This window comes from Nerophis lumbriciformis, linkage group LG17 (genome assembly GCF_033978685.3).
Source record: "Nerophis lumbriciformis linkage group LG17, RoL_Nlum_v2.1, whole genome shotgun sequence".
Lineage (NCBI taxonomy): Eukaryota > Metazoa > Chordata > Actinopteri > Syngnathiformes > Syngnathidae > Nerophis > Nerophis lumbriciformis.
Window position 1 is genome coordinate 6,460,323 of NC_084564.2, and position 16,312 is coordinate 6,476,634.

The 16,312-nt window shown below is 44.0% G+C and overlaps 1 protein-coding gene across 1 annotated transcript; it reads left to right on the forward strand.

Moving 5' to 3' along the window:
• The first annotated feature begins 388 nt into the window (after nucleotides 1–388).
• LOC133614391 (WD repeat-containing protein 20) lies at nucleotides 389–15,586 on the forward strand. The gene is made up of 4 exons (XM_061972308.1): nucleotides 389–1,109; nucleotides 6,965–7,147; nucleotides 13,473–14,879; nucleotides 14,955–15,586. The coding sequence occupies exons 1-4, from the start codon at nucleotides 720–722 to the stop codon at nucleotides 15,000–15,002; spliced, it is 2,028 nt and encodes a 675-aa protein (XP_061828292.1). The 5' UTR covers nucleotides 389–719; the 3' UTR covers nucleotides 15,003–15,586.
• The last annotated feature ends 726 nt before the right edge of the window (nucleotides 15,587–16,312 follow it).

Consider the following 16,312-nt stretch of genomic DNA (forward strand, 5'->3'; position numbering starts at 1 on the left):
TATATATATATATATATATATATATATATATATGATATGTGTGTGTATGTTACTCATCAGTTACTCAGTACTTGAGTAGTTTTTTCACAACATACTTTTTACTTTTACTCAAGTACATATTTGGGTGACTACTCCTTACTTTTACTTGAGTAATAAATCTCTAAAGTAACAGTACTCTTACTTGAGTACAATTTCTGGCTACTCTACCCACCTCTGCCAAAAACATGTAACTTTGTCTTGAATTTGAAAAAAAACAAAAACATTTTATTTTTCCCTAAAGAAGGGTTCGGTGAATGCGTATATGAAAGTGGTGGGGTTCGGTACCTCCAACAAGGTTAAGAACCACTGAGATAGAGGGTCTCCAGTGGCTCCTTTCTACCACCCTCACGTTAGTGCACATCTAAACCACCAGGGGGCGCAGAGCCTCCAGAGTTCCAGTCTCTCCGCCCCAGCGGTCGAGTGGAGGCAGAGAGCAGCAGGTCGAGGACGATGCCGTCGCCAGCCCACAGGGGCTCTCCGTCGGGCTTGAGTCATCGGCCAGCAGCGCTCTGGTGGCCGATGATGGTGTAAAAATGCAGCGGGCCACACTGGCAGCGCGGGTCGGCCTAGCTGAGCGCGGCTGCTCGCCTCTGCCTTAGTACTTTCCCCCCCTCTTTATCGCGGCGGTATTGTTTCCAGGTCAAGAGCCCAGTTTCCTGAGCGGCTTGTTTGGACTAAAGATGGCCGGAGATGGCGGCGCTCTGAAGGATATCAATGAGATTAAATCGCAGTTCCGGACCAGAGAGGGTTTTTACAAACTGCTCACCCTCTCCGACTCGCAGCAGCGGGGCGGGCTGTCGCGGGGTCCCTCCGCCGGGGCTACGCTGGGACCCGCGGTTGGAACCGGCTCGATACCCGGTGGAGGGGTCGGGCTGCTTCAGGGGCCCGCAGCCGCCGCCGCCGCCTCCTCTTCGAATGCCGCGGCCAACTCGTCTCCCGTGGGCTTCCTGCCGCCGGTGCGGGTTTCCATGGTCAAGTTACAGCCAGAAGACCCGAGCGAGGAGTCGGAGCGGGTGTGCTTTAACATCGGCCGGGAGCTTTATTTCTACACGTACACCAACATCAAGAAGGTGAGCCGGGCTTCCTTGGCCCTCTCCGCCCAGGGCACTGGAGCTCCGTGGACGGCCACTTAGCTTAGCATGCTAGTTAGCTCGCTAGCCAGCTAGCACCGTTAGCTTCCATTTCATGCCATCGAAATCGAGCTAATGTAGCTGCTAACCTTCACCTCATTTACTTTATTCTGGTGACCAAAACGCATACTTTAGGAGCACTGGAGGTTCCAAACAATGCTAAAACATAAAATGAGGTCTGTCATCATCTCACAAGGTCTCTAAGGAGGCCCAGCAAGAATGAGTCATGAGTAAAATGTATGTGTCCTGACTGCTTTGATGAACTATGGAGGACCTCTAGGCAGGCCCGGCCCTAACCAATCTGGCGCCCTAGGCAAGATTTTAGGTGGCGCCCCCCCCCACATCGGCAGTGAAATGTATATACTCACAAGAAACCGAATAGCTTTGTCTTTGACCTTTTTTTTACTTAAAGAAAGCAAATTAACAATCAGAATAGTTAACAAGATAAAAAAAATATGAATAAATAAATGAATGCAAAAAATGAATATATGAAATACAATATTTTTTACATACATATTGCTTAATTAACATTAATGATGTGCACTTTAACAACTAGGCTTACAACTATACCTAATATATAAAGGGGTGGAAAAGTGACTATTACCTGCAGGGCAAACATTAGCTAACCAGAAGGCAATAACAATGTAAACAAAAAACACCTGCTTAAAAGATCTAATACAAATGTCCCTGAGGAATGTAAGGTGGGAGTACTGTAATTACCTAACGTTACATTATTATTATCCATAACAATTTAGCCCCCTCCACAATATTAACCCGACGTTAAAACAGAACTAGCTATTTATTGATTAGCAATTGCCGAATCATGTAACATTAGCTTAATGCTAAAAAGCCAGGTTACTATCACATTCTGTAACAGACAAATAATTTCATGTAGGCTAACGTTACCTACCTGCTACCTCTTGTCTTTTTCTCGTTTCTCCTCCTCTTCTTTTCTCTTATTTCTTCCCTGGGCACCTGACAGTTTTGGCCGTTTTGACATCTTGTGTTGATTTTTTGATGTGGTGACGTCCAAAAAGAGTCATGATACGGGAAGGGCGGGGGGGGGCGTAATGTTGTAACAAATAATATTTCTATTATATAGGCTTTACTTTGCATTTTAATTAACGTGGGATTATTTTTTGTATTTAGAAATAATAGTACCAACTTTTTTTTTTTTTTTTCTCCAACATTTGTGGCACTGGCATGGCGCCCCCTGATGGACGGCGCCCTTAGCATTTGCCTATACGGCCTATGCCACGGGCCGGCCCTGCCTCTAGGACAGTGTTTTTCAACCTTTTTTTTAACCAAAGCTCATTTTTTTCATTGAAAAAATCCCGAGGCACACCACCAGCAGAAAACATTAAAAAATGAAACTCAACAGCCGATATTGACAGTAAAAAGTCGTTTTCGCAATTGTTATATATGAATTCAAACCATAACCAAGCACGCATCGCTATCGCTCTTGTCTCAAAGTAGGTGTACTGTCACCGCCTGTCACATCACGCCGTGACTTATTTGGAGGTTTTTGTTTTCCTGTGTGTAGTGTTATAGTTCTTGTCTTGCGCTCCTATTTTGGTGTTGATTGTCATGTCATGTACGGATGTACTTTGTGGACGCCGTCTACTCCACACGCTGTAAGTCTTTGCTGTCGTCCAGCATTCTGTTTTTGTTTACTTTACTGAGCTTCAATGCCTTCTCGTAGCGGCACTCGCCTTTTGTTTATTTTTGGTTTGAGCGTATGATACCTTTTTTACCTGCAAACCATCGTTCCCGACATCTACAAAGCAATTAGCTACCTGCTGCCACCTACTGATATGGAAGAGTATTACACGGTTACTCTGCCGAGCTCTCGACAGCACAGACACTCAACAACGGCACATTTGCGGATTATAATTACTGGTTTGCAAGAAATATTTTTCGGAGTATAAGTCGCTCCGGAGTATAAGTCTTACCGGCCGAAAATGCATAATAAAGAAGGGAAAAAACATAAGTGGAACTGGCATTTTTGGGGGAAATGTATTTGATAAAAGCCAACACCAAGAATAGACATTTGAAAGGCAATTTAAACTAAATAAAGAATAGTGAACAACAGGCTGAATAAGTGTACGTTATATGAGGCATAAATAACCAACTGGTATGTTAACGTAACATATTATGGTTATTCAAATAACTATAACCATACCTGCCAACTTTTGAAATCAGAAAAACCTAGTAGCCAGGGTCCAGGGGCCACAGGCCCCGGTCGGTCCAGTACAAAGTCCTGGTGGGTGGTTCAGGCCCCGACGCAAAATGATTATTAGCATTCAGACAGGTTAAAATGTTGCTAAAACCATCACTTTTCTATCAGTCACAGTGACTTTTCAAAACAAAAATATTACAGCAAAAATCATATGGGTTGATTGACATGTTTATTCTGTAAGCTAACTTCAATAGTTTGAAATTATTTTGACAGTTAATGCCAGTTATCCTGTCAAGCTTTCACAAGACTTCAATTTGTTAATTGAAAGTATAAACAGTATAAACACTTTTTACAGTAAACACATGGTAAAACAGTACTAAACAATTCCATTAAAAAAAAAATTGGTGTCATTATTAACTTTCTGTCCAAGCTTGTATAATCTACTGCCTTGTTCAATTGTAAAACATATTCTGTGCCTAAAATTCACATTTCTATCACAATTATCATACTGTAAACATGGTAAGCTAACTTCATTAAAATTAATTCCACTTGTATCGCTAGCAACAGCATTAGACTTGTGTTTTTTTGTCCCAACGTGGTCTTTTACATCGCTAATTCCTCCGTGTCCGATCGAAAAATCCTGTCTGCACAAGGTGCAATTCGCGTAGTTTTCACCCTTTTTGGAACGGATAATTATTCCCGGATAGGCTTTTGAATATTCTTCACGGAATGACTGCAGTTTTCTTTTCGGTTTAAGACTCGTTTGCGATTTTTCTCCGGCTGATTCCATGATCGTTCGCTCGTTTGGAAACAATGGCAACTGGTGCCTCGTGCTTGGCAGCGGTGCTATAAATAGCCTCGCGCATGGCATTCGGAATGGCTCGATAGGAAGTTACGGGAAGCAGTGTCGATTGTCATTGTTGTTACGCGATTTCGTGAATAAAACTTTTAAAAAAATAAAAAATTTTAATTAATGAAAAAACGTATTTTTTATCACTGCAAACGTAACCCGGAATAGGTTGATGAAAACCGTACTAATTACGGGAAAACCGGAGTAGTTGGCAGGTATGACTATAACATATAGAACATGCTATACGTTCACCAAACAATCTGTCACTCCTAATCGCTAAATCCCATGAAATCTTATACGTCCAGTCTCTTACGTGAATGAGCTAAATAATATTATTTGGATATTTTACGGTAATGTGTTAATAATTTCACACATAAGTCGCACCCCCGGCCAAACTATGAAAAAAAACTGCGACTTAAAGTCCGAATAATACGGTAGGTGAAATTACATAATCTCCCACGGCACACCAAACAATATCTCACGGTACACTCGTGTGTCGCGGCACAGTGGTTGAAAAACACTGACCTAGGAAACTACAAACACTTTGACGTCACTTGTTTACATCATCCCCTGTCTGTGCACATTGTTCCAGAATTACAGTTTAGATAATAACAATGCTTTGCGCAGTCACATGATTAGGGATGGGTGCCGAATTTGTTACTTTTATAGGCACGGGTATTGATTCACGTAAAATCAAACGGGGCGATATATTGATGTCTTTGTTGCATGTGACGTCACGTCCGGCTACCATACCTGCCAACTACTCCGGTTTTCCCGTAATTAGTACGGTTTTCATCAACCTATTCCGGGTTACGGTTGCAGTGATAAAAAATACGGTTTTTCATTAATTAACAAAAAAAAAAGTTTTTTAAGTTTTATTCACGAAATCGCGTAACAACAATGACAATCGACACTGCTTCTCATAACTTCCTATCGAGCCATTCCGAATGCCTTGCGCGAGGCTATTTATAGCACCGCTGCCAAGCACGAGGCACCAGTTGCCATTGTTTCCAAACGAGCGAACGATCATGGAATCAGCCGGAGAAAAATCGCAAACGAGTCTTAAACCGAAAAGAAAACTGCAGTCATTCCGTGAAGAATATTCAAAAGCCTATCCGGGAATAATTATCCGTTCCAAAAAGGGTGAAAACTACGCGAATTGCACCTTGTGCAGACAAGATTTTTCGATCGGACACGGAGGAATTAACGATGTAAAAGACCACGTTGGGACAAAAAAACACAAGTCTAATGCCGTTGCTAGCGATACAAGTGGAAAACTTTCAACGTTTTTCGTCGCCCAAACAGATTCTTTGGATGTGATAAATGCCGAAGTTTTATTTACGGAGGCAATAATTGAGCATGGACTTCCAATCGCACTGGCTGATCACATGGGACAGTTATTTCGGAAAAAGTGATGGTTTTAGCAACATTTTAACCTGTCTGAATGCTAATAATCATTTTGGACCCTGGCTACTAGGTTTTTCTGATTTCAAAAGTTGGCAGGTATGGGCTACAGACTTGTCATATCCGGTTGCAGAATAAACACCGGCTCACATAAACCACTTTGGGCGTACTCAGCCAAACTTGCAAGTTTCAACACAAACAAAGCATGGTAGAAAATGCTCGAATGCAAAGTAAGGCTCTACTCTTTCAAATTGAGCTAGCTTGATGCTAAGTTACATTGGATTTGCCATAGACGGGCTACTCTTAGCATTAAAGTTAAAGTACCACTGATAGTCACACACACACACACTAGGTGTGGTGAAATTACCCTCTGCATTTGACCCATCCCCTCGTTCCACCCCCTGGGAGGTGAGGGGAGCAGTGAGCAGCAGCGGTGGCCGCGCTCGGGAATAATTTTTGCTGATTTAACCCCCAATTCCAACCCTTGATGCTGAGTGCCAAGCAGGGAGGTAATGGTTCCCATTTTTATAGTCTTTGGTATGAACTCACAACCTACCGATCTCAGGGCGGACACTCTAACCACAAGGCCACTGAGCAGGTGTTTTGTGGTCGATTAGCGATTTTACATGCCGATTTCAACACCACCAAAATTAGTAAAGGAAACGACAACTAAGATGAATGTTACTACCAAACAGCTGTTGTGTAATAAGCACAATGCTTACTGTACAAACACTTTGTAGGGTGCAACATAACACATTCAGTTTTGTGTAAAAAGCTACTTCTTAGATAGCCTATACAGTACTGCCATCTAATGCAAATGAGACTAATTCCATCAGAAAACAAGATACATTAACAGAACAGCAGTTATCATAATTGGCTCATTTTTTTAAATCCATCCTTCCATTTTCTACCGTTTGTCCCTTTTGGGGTCGCTGGAGCCTATCTCAGCTGCCTTGGGGCAGAAGGCGGGGTACACCCTGGACAAGTCGCCCCCTCATCACAGGGCCAACACAGATAGACAACACTCACACACTAGGGCCAATTTAGTGTTGCCAATCAACATTACATTAAAAATAACATTTTATCATCAAACAATTACCATAAAAGTACCAAAAATTGTTACCGTTGAATGCCGGTATCGATTCCCAGGTACCGAAAATTGGTGCCGTAACGGTTCAAATGTGTACAGTGCCCATCTCTACCCATACTTTGTCAAACCCTGGCAGCCATGTTTCCCTCATATACAACAACACGATTCATAAATCCATCAGTTAGGTCTTTTGAGGTGTATTATTGCATGCGCATGGATTGAACCCAGATGAACTTGTGTTCTTTGGTTCTGGGCCCGTGGTGTGCGTGCAGGCTGTGGACCTGAGCAAGCCCATCGACAAAAGGATCTACAAAGGCACTCAGCCCACGTGTCACGACTTCAATCAGCACTCCGCATCGGCCGAGAGCGTGGCTCTCATCGTGGGCTTCTCAGCCGGGCAGGTCCAGTATCTGGACCCCATCAAGAAGGAGACCAGTAAACTCTTCAACGAGGAGGTACTACTTTCTGTCTCTATACCAGGGGTGTCCAAACTTTTTCCAGCGAGGGTCGCATAGATAAAAATCGAAGCATGCGGGGCGCCACTTTGATACATTTTGTACATTAAAACCAATAGTATTTAGGTCGATCAATATACAGGTAAAAGCCAGTAAATTAGAATATTTTGAAAAACTTGATTTATTTCAGTAATTGCATTCAAAAGGTGTAACTTGTACATTATATTTATTCATTGCACACAGACTGATGCATTCAAATGTTTATTTCATTTAATTTTGATGATTTGAAGTGGCAACAAATGAAAATCCAAAATTCCGTGTGTCACAAAATTAGAATATTACTTAAGGCTAATACAAAAAAGGGATTTTTAGAAATGTTGGCCAACTGAAAAGTATGAAAATGAAAAATATGAGCATGTACAATACTCAATACTTGGTTGGAGCTCCTTTTGCCTCAATTACTGCGTTAATGCGGCGTGGCATGGAGTCGATGAGTTTCTGGCACTGCTCAGGTGTTATGAGAGCCCAGGTTGCTCTGATAGTGGCCTTCAACTCTTCTGCGTTTTTGGGTCTGGCATTCTGCATCTTCCTTTTCACAATACCCCACAGATTTTCTATGGGGCTAAGGTCAGGGGAGTTGGCGGGCCAATTTAGAACAGAAATACCATGGTCCGTAAACCAGGCACGGGTAGATTTTGCGCTGTGTGCAGGCGCCAAGTCCTGTTGGAACTTGAAATCTCCATCTCCATAGAGCAGGTCAGCAGCAGGAAGCATGAAGTGCTCTAAAACTTGCTGGTAGACGGCTGCGTTGACCCTGGATCTCAGGAAACAGAGTGGACCGACACCAGCTGGACTGCTGCTGAGTGGTCCAAAGTCATGTTTTCTGACGAAAGCAAATTTTGCATTTCCTTTGGAAATCGAGGTCCCAGAGTCTGGAGGAAGACAGGAGAGGCACAGGATCCACGTTGCCTGAAGTCTAGTGTAAAGTTTCCACCATCAGTGATGGTTTGGGGTGCCATGTCATCTGCTGGTGTCGGTCCACTCTGTTTCCTGAGATCCAGGGTCAACGCAGCCGTCTACCAGCAAGTTTTAGAGCACTTCATGCTTCCTGCTGCTGACCTGCTCTATGGAGATGGAGATTTCAAGTTCCAACAGGACTTGGCGCCTGCACACAGCGCAAAATCTACCCGTGCCTGGTTTACGGACCATGGTATTTCTGTTCTAAATTGGCCCGCCAACTCCCCCGACCTGAGCCCCATAGAAAATCTGTGGGGTATTGTGAAAAGGAAGATGCAGAATGCCAGACCCAAAAACGCAGAAGAGTTGAAGGCCACTATCAGAGCAACCTGGGCTCTCATAACACCTGAGCAGTGCCAGAAACTCATCGACTCCATGCCACGCCGCATTAACGCAGTAATTGAGGCAAAAGGAGCTCCAACCAAGTATTGAGTATTGTACATGCTCATATTTTTCATTTTCATACTTTTCAGTTGGCCAACATTTCTAAAAAGCCCTTTTTTGTATTAGCCTTAAGTAATATTCTAATTTTGTGACACACGGAATTTTGGATTTTCATTTGTTGCCACTTCAAATCATCAAAATTAAATGAAATAAACATTTGAATGCATCAGTCTGTGTGCAATGAATAAATATAATGTACAAGTTACACCTTTTGAATGCAATTACTGAAATAAATCAAGTTTTTCAAAATATTCTAATTTACTGGCTTTTACCTGTATATGAACACAACTTCCATATCTTAGCTTTGTGTTATCAGTGACACAACATATTACACATAATGTTGCCCTAAATTTAGTTTCCTCAAGCATAAAAATGGATACATGAACTAAAAATACCAAAACTACAGGAGTATCGGCCACTAGACGAGTCCAAAACAATCAGACCACACGCTGTTCAGTATCATGGCCTCTGATTGGCTCAGCCTCAGCAGCATTACTAACATTGGCATGCTAACTTTTTTAGCCAGTTTTGCAGCCTCAGACTCATATAACCTGGTACTTGATACGTGTTAATTGTTGGCATGCTAACCTTGTATGCTAATTTTACATGCATACGCTTCATAGTCATATTACTTGGTATTTGATACATGCCAAGTGTTAGCATGGTAACCTTTTAAGCTAATTTTACATGCGTACGCTTCATACTCGTATGATTTGGTACTCGATACATGTTAATTGTTAGCATGCTAACCTTTTAAGCTAATTTTACATGCGTACGCTTCATACTCGTATGATTTGGTTCTTGCATACTTGCCAACCCTCCCGAATTTTCCGGGAGACTCCCGAAAACCTCCCAGGACAAATATTCTCCCGAAAATCTCCCGATTTTCAGCCGGAGCTGGAGACCACGCCCCCTCCAGCTCCATGCGGACCTGAGTGAGGACAGCCTTGACAGGAGGACAACAGGGTGACAAGGACTAAATCATCCAGACTAGAGATACATTGTATTATTATGTTTATCTTACCTAAAAATAAATATATTTGTTAATTTAAAAAAAAAAAATAACTAAATTAATTTTTACTATATTTTGCTAAAAACATCAAAATTTATTTTATTTGTATTTTTATTTTTTCTGACTCCTTATTACATCCAGCCATAGAATTATACATTAAAATAAACATATTTGAAATAATGAATTATAAATTATTATAATAATTCATTTAAAATGACCATATTTAATTATTAAAATAATTGCTTGTTTATCAACAACTTTAGCATTTTATTCATTACATTTTGAAGCTCTCAGAAGCCAAGTTATGTTATATTCCTTAATATTTATTTATGCAAGTTTGAAGTATCAATTATCTAAACACAGTTTTGTTTGCATATTTTCAGGATATATATATATATATATAGATATATATATATATATATATATATATATATATATATATATATATATGAAATACTTGACTTGGTAAATTCTAGTTGTCAATATACTCCTCCCCTCTTAACCACGCCCCCAACCACGCCCTGCCCCCCCCCGACCACGCCTCCACCTCCCGAAATCGGAGGTCTCAATGTTGGCAAGTATGGGTTCTTGATACATGCCAAGTTTTAGCATGCTAACCTTTTAAGCTAATTTTCCATTCGTACGCTTTTTAGTCGTATGACTTGGTACTTGATACATGCTAATCATTTAAGCTATTTTTTTTTACATGCGTACGCTTTATAGTCGTATGACTTGTACGTGATACACGCTAACTGTTAGCACGCTAACGTTAGTATATACCGTATTTTTCGGACTACAAGTCGCAGTTTTTTTCATAGTTTGGCCGGGGGTGCGACTTATACTCTGGAGCGACTTGTGTGTGAATTTATTAACACATTAGCGTAAAATATCAAATAATATTATTTATCTCATTCACGTAAGGGACTAGACGTATAAGATTTCATGGGATTTATCGATTAGTAGTGACAGATTGTTTGGTAAACGTATAGCATGTTCTATATGTTATACCGTATTTTCCGCACTATAAGGCGCACCTAAAAACCACAAATTTTCTCAAAAGCTGACAGTGCGCCTTATAATCCGGTGCGCCTTTATATATGGGTTAATATTAATATTAATTTTCATAAAGTTTAGGTCTCGCAACTACGGTAAACAGCCGCCATCTTTTTTCCCCGTAGAAGAAGCGCGCGGTGCATGCTGGGATATGTGACGTTTCATTTCCATTTGTGTGTTTATGTAAAGACCCCAAAATGGCTCCTATTAAGTGTGTTGTCTGTCTAATTATAAATAATGCAGACGAGGCGTGTTAACTGAGTTCTCAACGTTTACTCACAGCGTGCTCATAACCACATTCTAACTGCCAGCACATACAACAACGCTTCTCAGGGCTACCGCGCATGCTCGTCACTATCGTTGCATGCTGGGTAGTGTAGTTGTTATATTTGCTAGCTCATAACATCACATTAAGAGACACGCTTAGGCGCTTAATTCAATACTCGCCATCATACCGGGTGGATTGACAAAAGACCTCCAGCCGCTAGATATTGGTGTCAACAGGGCATTTAAAGCATGACTGCGAACGGCGTGGGAACAATGGATGACAGAAGGCGAACACACCTTCACTAAGACAGGGAGACAGCGCCAGACGACGCCAACATCACCTTCACTAAGACAGGGAGACAGCGCCAGACGACGCCAACATCACCTTCACTAAGACAGGGAGACAGCGCCAGACGACGCCAACATCACCTTCACTAAGACAGGGAGACAGCGCCAGACGACGCCAACATCTGCCAGTGGATCGTAAATGCCTGGGCAGATATTTCGGTCACAACTGTGGTCCGAGCTTTCCGGAAGGCAGGATTCACAGAACTGCTGGACAACAGCGACACTGACTCCGATTACTTCGACGAGACGGAGCCGGCCATTTTGGATCCCACATTCGCCCAACTTTTCAATTCGGACACGAAGGAGAAGAATTCGAGGGATTTATGAATGAAGAATAACTTCAGAAAGTGAGCGTTATGTTTATTTTGTGTGTTGTGACATTAACGTTCGAGCATCATTATGTTGCTATTGCTCTGCACTATTTTGAATTGAGTTTGTGATTGCACATTTGCGTACATTTTGGGAGTGAACAGAGTTGTTAGAACGCTGGTTTTTAATATATTATTAAAGTTTGACTGACCTATCTGACTGTTTTTTTGACATTCCCTTTAGCGCAGTTAGATGCGGCTTACAACACGGGGCGGCTTATAGGTGGACAAAGTTTTGAAATATGCCGTTCATTGAAGGCGCGGCTTATAACCCAGGGCGCCTTATGGTGCGGAAAATACGGTAGTTATTTGAATGACTCTTACCATAATATGTTACGTTAACATACCAGTTGGTTATTTATGCCTCATATAACGTACACTTATTCAGCCTGTTGTTCACTATTCTTTATTTACTTTAAATTGCCTTTCAAATGTCTATTCTTGGTGTTGGCTTTTATCAAATACAATTCCCCAAAAAATGCGACTTATACTCCAGTGCGACTTATGTGTTTTTTTTCCTTCTTTGTTATGCATTTTCGGCCGGTGCGACTTATACTCCGAAAAATACGGTCTCTACTAATGTTAGCATGCTAACATTAGTACCGTATTTTCCGCACCATAAGCCGCCCTGGGTTATAAGCCGCGCCTTCAATGAACGGCATATTTCAAAACTTTGTCCACCTATAAGCCGCCCCGTGTTATAAGCCGCATCTAACTGCGCTAAAGGGAATGTCAAAAAAACAGTCAGATAGGTCAGTCAAACTTTAATAATATATTAAAAACCAGCGTTCTAACAACTCTGTTCACTCCCAAAATGTACGGTAATGTGCAAATGTGCAATCACAAACATAGTAAAATTCAAAATAGTGCAGAGCAATAGCAATGTCACAACACACAAAATAAACATAACGCTCACTTTCTGAAGTTATTCTTCATTCATAAATCCCTCGAATTCTTCTCCTTCGGTGTCCGAATTAAAAAGTTGGGCGAATATGGGATCCAAAATGGCCGGCTCCGTCTCGTCGAAGTCATCAGAGTCAATGTTGCTATTGTTGTCCAGCAGTTCCATGAATCCTGCCTTCCGGAAAGTTCGGACCACAGTTGAGACCGATATATCCGCCCAGGCATTTACAATCCACTGGCAAATGTTGGCGTATGTCGTCCGGCGCTGTCTCCCTGTCTTAGTGGCGCAGGTCATCTTGTTGCTTCAATTCTCTTGCTGCTGCTCTATTTCCGTGTTCTACTGCGTGACTTATTGCCTTGAGTTTGAATTCTGCGTTGTACGCGTGTCTCTTAGTAGGAGCCATTTTGTGGTCTTTACAGATGTAAACACACAAAGGAAATGAAACGTAATATCCGCGCGCTTCTTCTTCTACGGGGGCGGGTGGTTGCTTACAGTAGAAGAAGAAGCACTTCCTCTTCTATGGGGGCAGGTGCTTACCTTGGCGGTTGCTTGCGTAGAAGAAGAAGCACTTCCTCTTCTACGGGGAAAAAAGATGGCGGCTGTTTACCGTAGTTGCGAGACCGAAACTTTATGAAAATTAATCTTAATATTAATCCATATATAAAGCGCACCGGGTTATAAGCCGCACTGTCAGCTTTTGAGTAAATTTGTGGTTTTTAGGTGCGGCTAATAGTGCGGAAAATACGGTAATGTTCGAATCCGGGATGTTTTTTTCCCCTTTTAAAATGTGTTGTGGGCAAATAAAAAAAACCAAAATAACAAGCTGCGGGCCACACTTTGGACACCCCTGCTCTAAGCAAATGTCTGCTGTCTCTCCAGGAAGCTGACATGTCTGTTGTTTGTGCTCCTCAGAGGTTGATAGACAAATCCAAAGTCACGTGTCTAAAATGGCTCCCTAAATCGGAGAACCTGTTCCTGGCGTCGCACGCCAGCGGCCACCTCTACCTCTACAACGTGGAGCACCCGTGCGGCACCACGGCGCCGCAGTACTCGCTGCTCCGTCAGGGCGAGGGCTTCGCCGTCTACGCCTGCAAGACCAAGACGCCGCGCAATCCGCTCCTGCGCTGGGCGGTGGGCGAGGGAGGCCTCAACGAGTTCGCCTTCTCGCCGGACGGCGTCCACGTGGCGTGCGTGGGCCAGGACGGCTGCCTGCGCGTCTTCCACTTCGACTCCATGGAGCTGCAGGGCGTCATGAAGAGCTACTTCGGCGGCCTGCTGTGCGTGTCGTGGAGTCCTGACGGGAAGTACCTGGCCACGGGCGGCGAGGACGACCTGGTGACGGTGTGGTCGTTTGCGGAAAGCCGCGTGGTGGCCCGGGGTCACGGCCACAAGTCCTGGGTCAACGTGGTGGCCTTTGACCCCTTCACCACCTCGCTGGAGGACGAGGAGCCCATGGAGCTGAGTGGCAGTGAGGAGGACCTCCACCAGGGGGTGCAAAACAACTCCATGCACTTTGGGCGGGTGCGAACAAGCAGCACATTGTCGCGTCTTTCCCGCCACAGCTCCAAAGGCGGGGGCTCGGCGGCGGTCACCTACAGGTTCGGTTCTGTGGGTCAGGACACGCAGTTCTGTCTGTGGGACCTGACGGATGACGTGCTCTATCCCCGCCTCCCGCTGTCCAGGGCCTTCACAAACACTTTCGGACCCTCGCTGCCCAACTCCAACAGTGGTGGGGTGAACAACACGTCAGGTGGTGGGGGGAGTGGCGGCGTGGAGGGCCACCACCACCCCCCCAATGCCACCATCAGCACCTCTAACCCGCCCACCTTGCCTTTGCCCCTCCCCCGCTCCTTGTCGCGCTCCAACTCGCTGCCCCACCCTGCGGTCGCCAACGTCTCCAAGGGCCAGGGTGCCTCGGAGAGCGGCGGCGGGGGAGGCGGGGGCGGAGTCGTCAGCGGCGGAGCGAACAGCACGCCGTTCAGCATCGGCCGCTTCGCCACGCTCTCCCTGCAGGAGCGCAAGTCGGACAAGTCCGGCGGCGGCGGCGTGGAGAAGGAGCACAAGCGCTACCACAGCCTGGGCAACATCAGCAAGAGCAACGACAAGATCAACATGGCGCCCAGGGGCAGCCGCCTGGACGCCGCCAAGGTGCTGGGAACCACGCTGTGCCCGCGCATGCACGAGGTGCCGCTGCTGGAGCCGCTGGTGTGCAAGAAGATCGCCCACGAGCGCCTCACCGTGCTCGTCTTCATGGACGACTGCATCATCACGGCGTGCCAGGAGGGCCTCATCTGCACGTGGGCGCGGCCCGGGAAGGCGGTACGTTCCGAGCACGCCACACCGCTGATGTCTCCTCGCACGGTCTAACTTCCTGTTTGTCATCTTCTGCTTCAGAACTTGACCGCGCACAACGGCAACTCTCCGAGTGGCACAGTGGTATAGCCGCACCTTCGTCCCGCCTCCTTCTCGATAAGCCCCTCCCACCTGGAGCACCTGACATACTGCAGTGTTATTTACCCTCCAGAAGCCACGGCCGCTGTATTTAAAGTTATTTATTTTGCCACCAGACGGAGTAGTAATTTATACTGTAAATAGTGGAAGGAAGGAAGTGGACATGTACATAGCAACACACCGAATGTCCTTCAGGCAACGTACGTCACCGTCTTTTTAGTTCTGATGGACGCTCAGGCCGAGTCATGTGACCAGCCTGCGTGCGTGCACACACACACACACACACACACAGTCGCTAGCGGTGTAGCATGGTGTGTATCTCACACTCATTCGTGTTGCACCTGAATTGCCTCTTGCAATAATTTGCACACAAGCGATCCACGGTCCACCCAGTCGCCGCCGCATGCCGCCATTAGGTGGTCACCTTGACTTCACTCCACAGGAAGTTGCTGGAGCTTGATGGGGATTTGGCCTAAAAGAAACAAAACGACACATGTTGGAAATTGAAACTGCTTTTTATTTCAGCCTGTTGTGATGATTTATTTTTTTTTGCTTTCTAATAAAGACAAGCCAAGTGTCAACTCTGTTGCCATGTTTTTCTCTGATAGTTATTCTAAAGTTGTCAGTTAATATTCTAAAAATATGACTAGTGCTGAAAAACGGTTAAAGGTTGCAATTACATGAATCAGAGTTACTGATGTTCTCCTAGTGTCCAAATAACTCTAAATTAAGTCGTTGTTACTTAGAATATGTTCCCCATACTAAAGTGTTACCAAAAACATATAACTTTGTCTTGAATTTGAAAAAAAAAAAAAACATTTTATTTTTCCCTAAAGAAGGGTTCGGTGAATGCGTATATGAAAGTGTTGGGGTTCGGTACCTCCAACAAGGTTAAGAACCACTGAGATAGTGATGTCATAAAAAAAAAGTTGAGCTGACCGCTTGAGGGCGCCATAACAAACAGTTATATTTGCCAGTCCGAAGCGAGGGGGGCGGTGCCGATTAAACGGAAAACACGCCGGATTCTCTTTACAGAATAAAATAAAGTTAAAAACGATTGTTATATCTAAACGGACAAAAACAAAAGCAACTCACATTTTAATGTTGAATAAAATATATCTCATTTCATGTATTTATTTGTGAATGCACTGTTGCTGACACTGACTAATAATAGTACAGTCGTGGATCGTGTCACGAATCCGAATGCCGGCTGTATTCCAACACGCACGAGTGCTATCGCCTTATTTAAAGTCTGGCATCTTTTAAATGTGTACTTGTTGGCTGGCTGGGAAATTCCTAAC